This window comes from Hibiscus syriacus, unplaced genomic scaffold, assembly GCF_006381635.1.
Source record: "Hibiscus syriacus cultivar Baekdansim isolate YM2019G1 unplaced genomic scaffold, ASM638163v2 tig00008864_pilon, whole genome shotgun sequence".
NCBI classification, from domain to species: domain Eukaryota; kingdom Viridiplantae; phylum Streptophyta; class Magnoliopsida; order Malvales; family Malvaceae; genus Hibiscus; species Hibiscus syriacus.
The window spans coordinates 47056-63989 of record NW_024062176.1 but is presented as its reverse complement, the minus strand read 5'-3'; the positions used below and the strand labels follow the sequence as shown (position 1 = coordinate 63989).

General features: G+C 36.5%; 2 protein-coding genes and 1 pseudogene across 2 annotated transcripts; 1 reads left to right on the top strand and 2 right to left on the bottom strand.

The window, feature by feature from the left end:
• Positions 1-8: 8 nt before the first annotated feature.
• LOC120202529 lies at positions 9-2365 on the bottom strand. The gene is made up of 4 exons (XM_039202950.1): positions 2077-2365; positions 1898-1973; positions 264-328; positions 9-182 (listed from the first exon to the last, which is right to left on the bottom strand). Exons 1-4 carry the CDS (start codon positions 2305-2307, stop codon positions 87-89), a joined length of 468 nt encoding a protein of 155 aa, XP_039058881.1. The 5' UTR covers positions 2308-2365; the 3' UTR covers positions 9-86.
• A 5098-nt stretch (positions 2366-7463) lies between these two features.
• Positions 7464-10900, top strand: LOC120202538 (annotated as a pseudogene).
• A 306-nt stretch (positions 10901-11206) lies between these two features.
• On the bottom strand, positions 11207-13632 carry LOC120202535 (polygalacturonase At1g48100-like). Its single transcript, XM_039202959.1, has 6 exons — positions 13139-13632; positions 12871-13038; positions 12747-12791; positions 12443-12650; positions 12276-12357; positions 11207-11799 (listed from the first exon to the last, which is right to left on the bottom strand). The coding sequence occupies exons 1-6, from the start codon at positions 13568-13570 to the stop codon at positions 11298-11300; spliced, it is 1437 nt and encodes a 478-aa protein (XP_039058890.1). The 5' UTR covers positions 13571-13632; the 3' UTR covers positions 11207-11297.
• Positions 13633-16934: the final 3302 nt, after the last annotated feature.

Here is a 16934-nt window from a genome sequence, read left to right as displayed (position 1 = left end):
TGTATCGTCTAATTGCTTACTGGTACAATGCAAACTACATTCACCATTAAGAGGGCATGTTTGATCTAATTGCTTATCAAATGCAACTACGAGGACGGCAACTCTGGCCTCGGGAATCCGGGTTTCATCCTCGAGTAGCCCATGGAAATTAGCTTCTCTATCAACTTCTTTCCAGCATTTGCCTGGAAATAATAAGAGGGAACGAAATGGTAATATGAGCACAAAGATCAACCTATCAGATACAGCTGAATTAAAATCCAAACCTCAATCATTGGGTTATTCTTTGGGATATTACACGCCACAACTATATTAAGTCCAGTCTTTAGCACTGCAGCCCAATCAATTTGCTTCTAGTTCAGGCCAGAAAGAGAGGATAAAAGAAATCTAATCATAATTTTAGTCCTATTATGTTGAAATTTAGGATTTAATCGATATTTTACTAACGTTATTAATAGATCCAAATTGATAACACTATTTTTTTTTTGGATAATTCTGATTTTATTACCCAAATCAAGGTTTAGTTACAACCATCCACCAATCAACAATGAAAGAATCAAAATTACAGCCTACAAAATGATTGGTTAGACTATACCCCAAGCATTGCAAGTATTAGGTTGTACTATCTAGTCTATAATATTTGTTCCCCTAAGGCGATTCCAACAACGTCTTTAACATCTTTGAGCAAGCAATCAATCGTTCTAACGACGTCCTTGGAATATTCTCTGGTTTCTTTCTTGCCACAGAGAGTAATAAAAGCAGTCCAGGAATTTTCAAGATGGAAGTAATAAGACTTCCCTTTCCATGATGAACATGCCTTTGAAACCATTTCATCCCATGATAAGTAAGTGATCTTCATCCCATTAAGATTCAAAATTGAATACCAGAGTTCCACTGCTAGAGAACATTGCGAAAAGAGATGGTCCCTTGTCTCGTAAGAGTTGCAACAATTAACACAAAGACTGTCTGTGGTAATTTCCATTCGAAGTAGGCGGTCTCTAGTAGGCAATTTGTTCAGTAATGCCATCCAAGTTATCAAGCTAAACTTTGGAATATGCAATGGAAACCAAATAAGTTTATGCCATGAAACATTTTGCCCTTTGAATCGAACCAAATCCCAAATTTCTCTAATATGCGGTGAACCAGCTGAAAAAATTGGAAAAGCTTCAACCCTTGTTTTTAAGATTCTGCTGATACTCCAACTTACATTTACAGTAGCTCGAAAATGCCAAAAGTCCTGCTCCTTAAAAACACTATTAGTTGTTACCGTTAAATGGATAATGTAGGATTTTTTTTTAAAAAAATACGACTAACAAGTAACAAACAAGTTTACTATTGGTTGAAAAAGTTTGATTGGATTTGCGTGTGTGACACTTTTAAGTCACTGAATAACGATAAGTGAAAATTGGGTAAAGTGCACAACTGGTAAATAAACGATGTTAAAATGATCCTTTTAGTCATTGAAGTTTCGAAAGTTACAACATGATCATCAAACTTATCGAACTCTTATAAAATGGTCACTATACGTTATAAAATAGTGATAAAATTCGATAAGTTTAAAGACCATTTTGTAACAGTTTGATCAGTTTTAACGGCCATTTTGTAATAGTTTGGTAAGTTTAATGATCATTTTGTAACTTATGAAACTCCAATATCCAAGAAGATAGTTTCAACATAGTTTAGCGATCATTTGTATACTTTACACTTTAAAATTTACCTAACTCGTCATTCTAACAGCGACAACTAACTAGAAGTGGTATCAATTTAAAGTTTAAAGTACTAGAGGACCAAATTACGTCATTTTAGAGTATATCAAAATTTAGCAGTGTAGAAGGACTAAAACCTTAATTAGACCAAAATATTAGTATTAAAAATGTAAGCAAAATCGAAGAAAACTGACCTAATCGTCGAGTAATTCCAGAAGCAGTCTTATCTGAAGCACCTCCAAGAATTGAAGTCACGCTCACCGTATTATTCTATTATTACCATGAATCTTTTTTCTTTTAGCAACAATACTAAATTCATATCATAATCAATGATAACAAATTAATGAATTTAAGAGAAAAAAAAAAAACTTACGGGTCGTGTAGGAGCAGCGGCATATAAATTCCCCAATATGTAAATTCGTGAGATTAATATTAAATAAATGAAGAAATTGAAGACCTGGTTGGTGAGGCGAATGATCTGAAAGTGGAGGGGCACTTCATCGACGAGCTCCGTAAAGGTAGTGACTTGCACGCCGGAGGCGGCGGAAGAAACGGCTGAATTCGACGCGGCTTCAAAGTCCGATACTATACCAGAAGAAGACATATTTATCGTCTTCGTCTTCTTTCTGTTCCGGTATGCGATTTAGCCTTTAACTCACTCTAAAAGTAAAAGTCTTAATTTTTCTTTGAGTTAATTACGGTAAGCTTCACTAAACTATGGGTCAAATCTTAAATTAGTCCCTAAACTTGGTTCATACTGAACCTCAACAGTATCAATATGGTATACAAATCCTTCATTTAGCTTACTAATTGGGGCACCAAATCAAAGGTACTAAACCTACAGATTGAAGTCTCTATCTAATTCGTTTGGACTTAACATAAATATCCTTTTTAATTTGATAAGACACGAAGATAATTAAAATTTTATATTCGACACTTGTCGAATAATTACAAGTGCCGCCAGAATCGGCTTTGGCTCCACAGGTTGGCAACACATCAATTCTGCCTTTTAAACAAGATGTTGTTCAAAGCTCCTTTCGGTTCACTTTACAAGTGATGTGAAACATTGTATCTCTCTAAACCTAAATTTACTTGGTGGATTCAACCTTATTAAGCTGCCCAAATGTCATGGTTCCGCCCCAACTAAACAGAGACCGCTTTATTTTTACAAGATGATGAACCTACCTGACTGCCACTTTCATTAACGACTTATGCGAAGTAGAGTGTTGTGGGAGGCAAAATCATCATGGACCCATCCCATAAAAGCTACTTTCATCCGAATTCATAATATGCTATCTATATTTAATCCAAATTACAGATGAGAATATTTTATTCAATTTCCATAAATTTTCGCTCGTTTCGATACTACAAAATTAGATTTTTTAAAAAAAATTATTAAATTTAATTTTAGGATAAAAAATACTTGATTTTTGACTCTCTCTATATTTTTTTTAAATTAAGTGTTTATTTTACCTAAAAAAATGTGTGTAGAGAGATTTTGCTTAAAAAGTGAAGTTTATCTAAATTCGAATCAAATCAAATGACAGATGAAGAGATATTATATTTAGTTCGAGTTCAAATGGATCAAAAACTCAACCGAATTCAACCCATGACTATTCTTAAATCACATTAATCATATCTAATAATTCATCTAATATATGAATAAGTCTACTCTTAGGCGATTTTACCAAAATATCACATGTACAGTGAATAATTACTTGTCAGACACTCTTTTCCTAATATTATCGATCTAGTACCCTTTTTGTTGCAAGGTTTTGTCTGAGCTGACGCCAAGTTAAGAAAGGCGCAGATCACCATCCACGCTTTCGCGGGGTTTCTGACATATACGTAAGACGCGGATAATAATATGTGCCTTCCATTATTGGTATTAACCGAGCAGCTCGCCTTTTAAACCCTCCCCCTCCCTTATAAATAAGAACCCCTCTATGCAAACATCACCACATCACCCCTTCTTATTTATTGTATATATGATTATTTAAATAAATTTTATTGTACTAATTATTTTGTATTATTTTTTACGATTGTAAAATTAGAAAGTGAGATTATACTTTGAGACATTTTTGTCGATATGATAACAATATAAAAGTATGTTATTTAAATTATTGTGAAAATTCTTAAATTTTTTTATTAGTTTATATTTTAATTCATATACTATTTATTTTAATTAGGCGTATTTCAGCTATTGTTTTTGCATATATAAAACTTTCAATCTTTCAAACTCTCAGAATAACACATATTTCAACTATTGTTTACTATGACGGAGAAATTCAAAAAGATAAAACCGACATCATATTCGTATCAAATCATTCTGTCAGAATATCCTTCAAGAGAAACATAACTCTTGAAGAGCTGATAACGAAAATTTCAAGGAAGGTTCATGTTAGAAGTACTAGAAGATTATCTTCACTTCAGTACAGATTTCCAACAGCGGTATTTTTGTTAACTTATACAACGTTCGAACTATCCAACGATGACGATGCTGCTATGATGGTTGATTCTCAATATCAATATTCAGACGTCGATACCAAAAGAACCTCTTCGTGAGCCAGGTACAGATGATTCCGAGACTGGACTATTCATTCAGCTAGAATCACAGCAGTTCAACATGGACTCCGATGATGATGATGTAGATGAAGTTCACACAAATAAGGTACACACTGAGCCTCCAACACACATGTATGAAGCTCACTATGGTGCAACGTACATGCCAAAATTTGTGGATATGCCTAATGTTGGTGACTACGGATTTAACGTATCCAGTGAGTTATATAAAAGAATAGAATTTTCATACAAAGAAAAAGCGATGATAACAATTAAGAGTTATTACATTCGTAATTATGTTCAATCCAGAGTCAACCGTTCCACTACCGAAAAGTATGTCTGCCACTGTGTCTAACATGATAACATATGCAATTGGATGGTTCACGTATCGAAGAGGAATAGGAAAAACAATACATGAGAAGTAATGATATACAACGTCCTCACACATGTTGTGCTAGATGGATCAACCAAGATTATCCCAACTTAGACTCCAACTATCTCCTAAGTCATCATGCCTATGGTAAAAGCAAGCTCCCATATAGCTATTGCGATGCTAATTTCAGCTATACAATCTGAGTATACCGTCTCATACAGGAAAACATGGAAGGCAAAGTAGAATGCAATTAAAAAACTTCACGGCGAATAGGATGCATCTTACAATGAACTACCAAGTTGGTTTAGGGTAGTGTGCAGATTGAATCCTGGGATAATTGTCGATATCGAAACTTGTCATGCATACCACAATGATCGAGTTCTTCACGATCGATGTTAATTCTACCGACTTTTTTGGAGTACCCTAATTTCTTCCAATTTATCAGGTAAATCCTAATGATCTTTTCTTGCACCTGACCAACTATTCAATGAAATAATATTCATTATATACTCAATAAAATTATTTTATATGAAATCAGTATTGAAATTACCTCAATAATAGCGGGAAGACCAACAAGTTTTTCACCACCGAACATAAAAAAGGGCATGCGATACCACACCCAAGATTGGAGAAGAAAGAGACATAAGTTGATAGCATTTTTTCGATAGTCAGTAGCACGACACATTTCCCTATGCAGAAATGTCAAAACTACGGAGCCACAACTGAGTATGCTAACATAATGAAAATATCGAGGTGACGCAATCACATACAATGAACTTGGTTGCGCGATTTGTCGGGCATCAGGATTTGTCCTATGAGTTGTAATATGCAAGACCGTGCAAACATTTTAACATGTTCCTCGAAGGCGTCGTTACTCAAATGTTTGTAAGTTATATCCAACCAATTTAACGGTATTCAACCACCGTTAAAATTAGGCGGGACACTTACAAGATACTCCTCGCACAAGGAATGACAATTATCATATGCCACCCCAAAAATCACATCTCCATCTACTGGAATCCCCAAATGCATAAAAACATCATCTAGTGTAATTGTGCACTCTTAACGTGGAAGATGGAATGTGTGTGTCTCTAATCTCCACCTCTCAACCAATGCAGAAATAAGGTTGGATTCAAGGTTACAATGCCCTTCATATTTTGTTATGTCTAAATCCAGCCTCGACTAAATATGGTCATACATGAGTAGGTATCTCTAACTTAAGGTTACGAATGAATGGATATAATATACGGTATTTCTCTTAATTTAATAAATATTATATAAATTAAAATATAAATTAATACTAAACAAATTAATTAAATAAAACATTAACAAAAATTAACATTACAATAGAATTTAAAATTGTTACCGTATTGGCAAAATGTCTTAAGATATGATTATTATCTAAACGTAACAAACCACATTTAATTTTATAACTGCAAAAATTAATAAAAATGTAGTATAATAAAATTTAATAAAACAATAAATTATTGATTTATTACATTAAAAATATTTTAGCTTATTAATAGAAAGATTAATACTCGAAAGAATGAGAGAATTTGAGATTTGATTGTGGTTTGGAGGTTATGTTTTGGGGAAGAGGGGATGGAGTATTTATAGGAAGATGGGAGGGGTAGAAGGGTTTTCCATAAATGTGAGAGGTAGACGGTTGGGGTATTAAAGGAAAGGGGTGGATCATTATCTGCGCCTTATGTACGTGTCAGAAATCCCGCTAAGGCACGGATGATGATCCGCACTTCATTTGATGTGGCGCCGCTCAGATAAGGCACGAATGACGATCCACAGCTTTCTTGACGTGGCATCAGCTCGAACAGAAACCCGCGAAGGCGTAGATGACGATCCGCACTTTGTCAAAATGGGTGTTAGATCGGTAATATTAGAAGAAAGAGTGTCTGAAAGGTAATTATTAATTGTGCGGTGATATTTCGGTAAAATCACCATACTCTTAACCTCTAGTAATATTAAAGAATGTTTAATTAGGAGTAAATGATCGAATATTGTGATGGGACTTATAACTAATGATGAATGATATGATGATGGAGAATGATATATAGGTTTGAAATTATAATCTTCATATGCATGATTGAGTAGAGATGAAGTCGCTGCCTTCTTTAGATAGATCATGCCACTTCCCTTTCTTTCTTATTTAGTGATTATGATTATGAATTAGAATCTACAAAATGAATATTATTTTGATCAATAATATTGAGAGGGTATTATTTTAGTAAATAATTTTTAAAATGGTATATATGCGTAATAATATTCATCTCTAAAAACTCTTTCTTTGTATATATTTTTTCAAGTTGAGTTCCTTCTTTGGCATTGACATTGGCATTGTTGGTAAGTACTCTATAGCGCTTCTTACTTTGAATCTCCTGTTTTCATTTTCTTTCTACTGAAAGCTACTAACTTTATTTTTTTTAGTTTACTGTATAAGCTTTTTAATGCAGTTTGTAGTATTTGTTTTCTTGCTGTTGTGCCATTGACAGTGATGTGCATTTTCATTTTCCTTTGACCCACTTTTCAAGACTTAAAATCCCTCAAATCCTTTAGTTTTAAGGCCCTATATATCTGGAGCTTCCCTTGCAACTCTTCTCACTGTCCACATTGAGGTAAATCTTCAACATTAACTAATGCATTTGTCTTCTCTGCATTCAACTATCCAATGTCTCTTCTGGGTTTTCTAGTTTGCCCAAAACTTTCCCTTGAGATTCAAAATCTGTGTTTTTCTTAGAGCAAACATTTCCTTTTAGAACATGATGTTTCTAAGGCTTTAGAGTTTTTTCCTTTTTTGTAATGTATCAGTTTCCATTGTTGACAGATTCAAGAGAAAGCTTAGTGGTTCTAGTTTCCAGTTTGCAGAGGAAGCAATGGAAGAGAGTTTCGTGCCGTTCCGCGGAATCAAAAACGATATCCGAGGGCGATTGAAGTGTTACAAGCAAGACTGGACCAGTGGCCTTAGTGCTGGTTTCAGGTACCTCAATTCAATTGTCATGACAAACTTTTGCTGTCAGTGTAATTGTATGATTGTTTTGCAGGATTTTGGCCCCCACCACCTATATATATTCTTTGCATCAGCAATTCCAGTGATTTCATTTGGAGAACAATTGGAAAGAGACACAGGTAATACATATACACACGTATATAAGTAATACATTATTGGATTAGAGAAAAAAAATTGTGCTTAAAATGGAATGTTTTCTTTGTGTTGACAGATGGGGTACTCACAGCAGTTCAAACATTGGCTTCCACTGCATTGTGTGGAATAATACACTCTATCATAGGTGGTCAGCCTTTGCTGATCCTTGGAGTTGCAGAGCCGACCGTGATTATGTACACTTTTATGTTCGATTTCGCCAAGAATAGGCCAGATTTGGGGTCACAGCTCTTTCTTGCTTGGACTGGGTGGTATGTATCTTAACTACTTTGTTATCTTTACGAATGTATATCGTTCGCTAAAGCTGTCTGTGGACATGCAGGGTATGCCTGTGGACCGCAATCTTGCTGTTCCTGCTGGCTATCTTAGGAGCTTGCTCCATTATCAACAGATTTACTCGTCTTGCGGGGGAGCTGTTCGGCCTTCTTATTGCGATGCTTTTCATGCAGCAAGCTATTAAGGTGAGAACTTCATGTTTTATTCTATCCTTTCACCTTAAACTGATTCAATATATGTCTGTTGAATGAAATTTGAACTATTGAATATGGAACCGGGTTTACAAGGGACTTGTTGATGAGTTTCGCATACCCGAAAGAGAAAATCCAAATTCGATCGAGTTTCAGCCTTCCTGGAGATTTGCAAATGGGATGTATGCTTTGGTTTTGTCATTTGGTCTTCTGTTTACTGCATTGAGAAGCAGAAAAGCGCGATCTTGGAGATTCGGATCTGGTGAGTTTTGTTAGTAGCCTTACATGATTCTGGTCACAGCCATCACAAGTTCATATAACCAACATTAGTTCTCAGAAATAAAATTCTCAATGACCAATATTCGTTAGCTTATCATGAACTATTTTCCGAAAGTCTATTCTATAGCACCGATTTAATCGAGGGAGGACTAGGTGAGGAGCATTGAACAGAGTGAATAGCCTGTGTCTATTATGTGTCAGCGTACTGAAAATTTACTCGATTATCTCTGTCTTCTGGAAGGATCATTGCGAGGCTTCGTAGCAGACTATGGCGTGCCATTGATGGTTCTGGTCTGGACGGCTGCTTCTTATATACCATCTGGAAGTATTCCGAAAGGAATTCCAAGGCGCCTCTTCAGTCCTGATCCATGGTCCCCAGGTGCATATGAAAACTGGACAGTCATGAAGGTAACTGGACTAGTCCTGTTTTACTCGCCAAAGATTCGTTACATATAGATGGATGATGATTAATGGTGATAACTAACAGGACATGCTAAAGGTTCCGGTGCTATATATAATTGGAGCTTTTATTCCAGCAACAATGATCGCCGTCCTATACTATTTCGACCACAGCGTAGCTTCGCAACTTGCTCAACAGGAGGAGTTCAATTTGAAGAAACCACCATCTTTTCATTACGATTTACTTCTTCTTGGATTCTTGGTAAGTGGAGTTCCTGTTTCTTCATTTCGATCTGCACTTTGTTTTCTGCTACATTTATCGAGTTTTGCATTAATCGATGGCAGACGATAATATGTGGTCTCATTGGTATACCTCCTGCAAATGGTGTCATTCCGCAATCTCCAATGCATACTAAAAGCTTAGCCACATTAAAACACCAGGTAATTATATCCGATTCCGGATATCCTTTTTTTTGTCATCAATAGGCTTGGCCTCATTTTTGTTTGCCCTTTCTGCATAGTTGCTCCGAAACCGACTAGTAGCAACAGCCCGCCGATTTATTCATAACAATGTGAGCTTAGGACAAGTGTATGAAAGAATGCAAGAAGCTTATCAACAGATGCAGACTCCACTGATTTACCAAGAACCTTCTGCTAGGGTATGGACTTATATTCCTTCACATACAATCTGCTATTGAAGTCCACAGTCCTTTATGCTTATGCTCGAGTAACCGACCCTTAAACTTCTTTTTCGGAATAGGGACTAAAGGAACTGAAAGAACCAACCATACAAATGGCTTCAAACATGGAAAACATTAATTCCCCGGTTGATGAGACGGTATTTGATGTCGAGAAGGAAATCGATGATCTGCTTCCCATCGAGGTAAAAGAACAGCGGCTTAGTAACTTGCTTCAAGCTACAATGGTTGGAGGATGTGTTGCAGCAATGCCTTTGATTAAAAAGATCCCGACCTCGGTGCTTTGGGGCTACTTTGCATTCATGGCCATCGAGAGCTTGCCTGGAAACCAGTTTTGGGAGCGAATATTGTTGCTCTTCATAGCTCCGAGTCGAAGATACAAGTAAACCTCTTAAAAGTTCATTTGCTTCATCATCTTGTTCTAGTCACATTTATTTAGGGTGCTTATTTTCTTAATAATCTTTTTCAGAGTACTAGAGGAATACCATGCTACATTTGTGGAAACCGTGCCTTTCAAGACAATCGCTGTGTTTACAATATTCCAGACGGCGTACTTACTTGTTTGTTTTGGGCTTACCTGGGTTCCGATTGCCGGGGTTCTTTTCCCATTGATGATCATGCTCTTGGTTCCTGTGAGACAATATGTATTGCCCAAGTTTTTTAAAGGAGCGCACCTTCAAGACCTCGATGCTGCCGAGTATGAAGAGTCACCGGATGTACCATTCAACCTTATAAATGTAAGTCGATGTAACTCTTTAAAGAAGGATTATAGGTATCGTTAGGCTGATTTATATTGGTTAAAATTGTTCAAGTTTGAGCTACTATTTGGTTTTCTACAGCAGGAAGGAGGAGAGCTGGTTAGGACAGCTTCCTTTGCTGATGATGGAGAAATTTTAGACGGTATGATTACCCGAAGCCGGGGTGAGATGAGACACATTTGCAGCCCGAAGGTATCAAGCTCCACCACTACTCCATCAAAAGAATTTAGGAGAACCATCTCAGAAAAAGTGAGCAGCCCGAAGGTATCAAGCTCCGCCACAACTCCATCAAAGGAGTTTACGAGAACCGTCTCGGAAAAGTTGTACAGCCCCAGAGTAAGCCAACTGAGAGGGGATCTAAGTCCTGGAAATGTCGGAAGAGGGGGATTTAGTCCAAGAACCAATGAAGCAAAGCCGTCAAATTTAGGAAAAGGTTGTTAGGAACATGACATGAATCGGTAAGTACCGGACCAAGCTGCCAAAAGAATATATATGGGCAGATAAATAGTTTAATCCCTGAATGAGTATGCAGTTGCAGGAAGTCTGCTATGCATTTTCCATACCATTATTATTATTATTATTATTCTTGTTTATGGTCCTGGTTTTGGCTATCACTTGTGTAAAATATACTCTACTACCAATAAAATTGTTATTGATTATCGAAGAAAAATCGATAACTTGTGACGTGTTCACTCGACTCATTGTATCTCATTTAGGTTGATCCATTTGAGCATTGCTACTATACTAAAAATAATACATCTCATCACACAACCAGGGGAAAAATAAACCCCATTAGGGATGAAACCTAAAGGCTAAAAGTATTTTCTATTTAATAATAATCAATATATACATATATGGGAATCAAAATCTAGTCTTTTCAATCTCAACAATTATACTGAGATGTCTCTGTTATTGTCTGGGGCATGCCTTCCTGTAAGCAACCAATGGGAGGTATAGTTAATGTCTCTTCAATTCCATAAGCATTCCAACAAAATGGATCATCCACCAACTCTCCTTCTTCTGGCAGAAGCTCAACTTCCGCCATCGTTATGTTCGTGCAGGCCACGGTGTCGCTGCACGCAAAATGGATCGGAGGGGTTCTAACATCATACGTGCCCTTGATGTTCCTGTATTGGATGTCTGTGACATGAACAGCTGATGTTTGGTTCAGGCATTCCTTTGACAGACAGTAGTATTGATCCACAATTATGCAGTTCAGAACATTCTCCATCTGGATGTTCTCGAATGATATGCCTGAGACTGAACCGGTGCCCCCTTGCCATGTCTTGATCCTCACTCCGTTGTCGGATTCTCTTATGACGGTATTGCGTACGGTTATGTTCGAAACACATGCCTGGGAATTATGCACCCCAAGGCTCCCAATGCTGCATAAATGAACTTAGCTCAGTACTTGATGCTCATTTATGATCTAGCTATTTTTAAAACACGGCAACTATTTACAGCTCAAAAGCAATTGGTTGATTTTTTTCATTTAGTGCCGAAAATGACATCTGAGACGGACCATACACAATGTGCACATGAATTTTGTTACTATGTTTTAAGTAAATTTTACCTTTTGAATCAACTATAGTGTACCTCACTGAATTAAATGCTATCCGACGCATGTTTAGCATCGCTTTTGGCTGTTGAACAACATTTTTCAACGGCTAAAGTACCCCTAAACCGCCTTTTTGTCGTTAAAAACACTTTTTGGAACCAAACCAAGAAATTAGTTGCTCTTTTCATCTGTTTTTGCAGACATATTACAGGTATGTCTGGTTTAGTAGTTAACCGAGGGTGTCTTCAGCATTGAAACCAAACCAAACCAAAAAGCGTCGTGCAAAGAGCACGGAGGTCATACCTGATCCCGTGACTAGGACCGCAGGTGACACCATCAATGTCCACATTCGAGCATCCAGTACCAATTGAAATGCAATCATCTCCTGTTTAGATCAAAATCTTTAGTTCTTTTCCCTGCATTATTGCAGACATAAACAGTGTACACAAATAATAAAACATGTCTCCCACCGTTGCTTATCATAGAATTGTAAATCCCAACAGATTTAGTGTTCTCAATGTGGATGCCATCAGTGTTGGGGCTAAGCTTAGGCGTCGATATGGACAACTTCTCGATCAAAACCCCTTCGCACCCATCGAATTTCATATGAAACTGAGGGCTGTTTTGGATCCTTATGCCACTCACTACTAAGTTCGAGCTCATGAAGAACCTTATCATCTGTATAAAGCAAAGCACAGATCAATATTCAGTACACTAACAGCGTATAATTATATATATATATATATATCGATATGTCGTTTAAATCATACTTACAGCAGGGCTGTCACATGGTCCTGGCAGAGACGAACCATTTGGACCCTAGTCGCATCAACACATGAATTTAGGGCCACGCATTGATTTTTTTAACTTGAAAAATAATAATAATATGATAAAGTACCCTGTGAGGTTTGCAAGGGAGCTCCCACCACTTGTGTCCATTTCCTTCAATGATCCCATTACCCGTTAGTTTCATGTCATTAAGTCGATAAAATACTAGCCATTGCTTGCGGCTTTCTGCTTTGGGCCAGCAATCTGGTCCCTCTGGTGGCATTAGGACTCCATCAACCTTCCACCATTCAATCGAATTAAACTCGTAGTCCGAACACGAATACGTAAACTAAGGGCTAGTTTAGCATTGTTATTTAGAAAGATCGAAAAAAGCTTACTTGGAACACAAGTCCAGGTTTGCAAGGCCCTGAGAAGATAGTGGAAGTGATCATGAAAACTTTATCCGAAGGAACCAAAATAGTAGCTGATTCTACAGCACAAGCAGCTTTCCATGCTTCCCTGAAAGCCGCAGTGTCGTCCAAAGAACCATCACCCCCTGCACCGTACGAAGTCACATCGAAAATGCAATCCGATGTATTACTGGGATCGTTCGGGTAGGGGTCCGAGGGAATCGATGGCGAGCTAGTGGGAGGAGCTTCAGCAGGTGTTGAAGGAACTGAAGGAGCTGGTGCTTCATCAGATGGAGAGGGAGGTGACACATTAACCTTTTGTCCCTTGTGGAAATGATATCTCGCATGGACATTGCCGGTACAGAAGATGACCATTGCCACCACCATCCATACGAATAAAAACCCGCAACCGAGGTCCATCGGAACTACACAATGTTTCAGTATCAAGCAGGCTGCGAACAGAGCAAAATGGTAAATTTTCACAAGTGATCTAAGGATTTTGATGAGATGAGCCAAGGGGTTATACTAATTTATAACGAAGCACTAGTCCACAGGGGAAAAACCGTCATGGAGTGATGGTTCGACAAGTGTCAAGTCGTGATTGATGGAGGTTTTTGCTTTTGTGTGCCGAATTTGGCAGAAGGTTCTTTGGATTTGGCTTGGTGCTTCATTGGTCATCAGTGGATGTTAAGATTTCTGTTGCTGGTTTTGCTTTTATGGCATGTGATGTGTGGTTCAAACATGTCATTTCTTTTCAAGAGCATTTACTATTATTTGTATTTTTCCAGCTTTTGTGGGTATTTATTATTATTATTATTATTGTTGTAGGAAGAAGTTGTGGCATTAAGCTTGTGAAGTGTACACAAGTGCCAAAGCTACAGCTTCAGTCTTTTAAGGTAGTTCATGACTTCATTCATGTTACCAGCTGGTTCTCCAAGCAATATGGGATGGTAAGCTTTCTTAACATTGTTTTCTAGGTTTAGAAAATTCGAATCCGAAATGTTACTCGATTTCCTTATCATTTGGTTTATTAAGCGTGAGTAATAAATAAAGATTTATATATGTTGAAGTAAGCACATAAACAATGTTAGAGATTGTGACTCGAATTATTTGATGGTGATTCAGATTGAATTAAAGAGTCACATCTGCAGTTGCAAGGATTTGGTCATCCGATGTCATGTAAAAGAAACAAATCTCGTGACTTTGTGTTGTAGTGTAGCTAACATATACAGTAGGTGGTGGACGACAAGAGAATTAAAACACTCACGGGTGCATCCAAATCCTGTGGCCCATACTCAACCTTCGTTCTCATCAATAACTCTATGTAGAATAGGATGGAATTTATAAATTCAGCCCATTAAATCGAAAATTAAATATTTAATCTATTGCATTAATTAAATAAAATTAAAAAATTAATGCAATATCATGAATGATTTAAAAAAAAAACTAATATGAATCCGATATTAAAGCTTTTTGAAGTCGAGCTGATAAAAGCTTTGAAGCCATCACGGGTGGGTTTAACAGTAAGCTACAAGAACACTTTTCTTAATATTCCTGGCACTGTCAGGCCGAGTTTGTGGCTGAGAGCATTGACACATAGGACTGAGTTGATTTGCAGGAGATTCAGCCATTGGTTTCTTTTTGGTGAATGCTTGGGGCCACTGCCACACCGCTTTTTCTACATTCATTGGCTATGAGCTCGTGGGTTAGTTTTTATTAGGATGGACATGAGATTCAGAGATCCCATAGAATTTGATAGGATATAATTTCAGATTGTTTTTTTTACATAAATTCTTAGAAAAATATTATTATGTCAAAACACGTTATTATTAGTAAATACATAATCAAATGTATGTTCATCTTTTATAATTTGGTATTCAATAATCACAAAAATTATATTTTAAATTTAATTTGATATCTCATTTAAAAATATTACCATTCGATCCAACATACGTCGGATCTCGACCACTGATAGTTCCAAAACAAAAATTCACATGCAGGTACATGGAATGGCAAAATGAAGAGCAGACACGTGTCATGGTGGAATTCACGGGTTATAATTTCAGAGTCACGGGTGGAGAAAAAGGATTAATCGTTAAATATTAATTATTAAGAAATTGTCTCATGTAATGGCTTGGAATTGGGTCCTTGAAATCGCGTAGCATTGCACGAAACCAGCCGACAAAAACACGAGACACATCACAGATGCTCGCCAATATCTTAATTAACGTTGTTTATTTTATTACTAATCTTTGCCTTAATGATTCTTAATCGAGTTTATGCTCAAAACTTTGAAGAACATAAGGGGAGGCTTCCACTCCAATAATATCTAACCTTGAAACAAATACGTCGCACTTTCAGTTATTCTAAAAATCTTAATATTATATATATGGTATATTTAATTCATTGGAATGGAATTTATTGAATGATATTAGTAATAAAAAATGTTATTTTCTTCGTCTCAAATTTAAATAATTATGTTTGTAAAGGGTTTGTAGGGTTAATGGTTAAAAAAATTACGAAACTGGAAGATTTATACCCCACGTGGACCACTTCAATTCCAGTTTTTTTTCCAACATGTGATTATGGAAAATTAGGAGATGTAAGATTAATAATAAGAATTGCGGTGAGTGGATAAGTAGGAGATTTCCATGCTTTCATGGATCATGCAAGGGGGAGTACGTTTGTACATTGCCATTGCAGTGCAATGCTCATGACTCGTCTCCAATAGGGTAGGTTCGATTAAATCGATCACGATATAAAAATTGATCGAATCGATTGTTGAATGAAATAACTAAATAAATTTAAAAAGATCAGACGGACTTGATCATTTGCTCACCTGTAGTTATGTGACACCGTTTGTTGGGCTCGTGTAATTGGCTTCAATGAGATTGAAGATAAAAGTAGCTACCAATGAGGCAGTTGTTTATGCCATTGGATATGTGATTCCAGGGCCTATGTTAGCCCACAAAGCAGAGGAGGACGGTGTTGAGTCTATGGCCGGTAAACCCGACCATGTTGATTATGACAAGGCACCGCCTCATCGGAGCTTAAGGCGATCGGTATCGATTAGTGTGTCAAGAAGTTGTCTTTCTTGGCAAACAGAGTCAAGACTATCGACGATGTGGAAGAGGTGGTCAAGATATTGGTCGATAAGAAGTCGGACAAAATCCTCAAAGTACATGTCATGACACCCAATGCTAAAGAGTTCATACATGAAGCATTCCTCGCCATTGATTACGATGCCTCAAGCGAGGAAATTGCTAATGTGTGCCATACTTGTCATAGAGGACGAGCAAGACATTGAAAAAATGTTCATAAATGAATAATAAAATCACTTATAATTTCTAAAGTACGAAACTCAATCAATGAAATCCAAATCTTAGCATTTATAAGAAGGATTTTCTAATAGGAATATTCTCCCTACCTTTATAAACATTTCATATATATGAGATTATTTACCATACTTGAAGATCTCTTTAAATTCACATAATGTTAAAGGTTTTTAATAATAATATATATTTGTTCCCATAAATATATTTAATAATCAAATAATTTTTAACTAATAAAATTAATTAAAACCTCCCGTGAATATTATCAATTATAATTTTAATCAATCTTTAAACCTATTTTTGTCAAGATTCTAGATTCGAGCTTTATGAATGAAAAAAATAATAATATGAAAAAAGTTTTATAAGAGATAAAAAAAAAAAGCTATTGCCTTTTTAGGTAAAGTTTCAAGTTTAATTTTGAAAATTTTTGTTTCGATTCAACTTTTGATTTG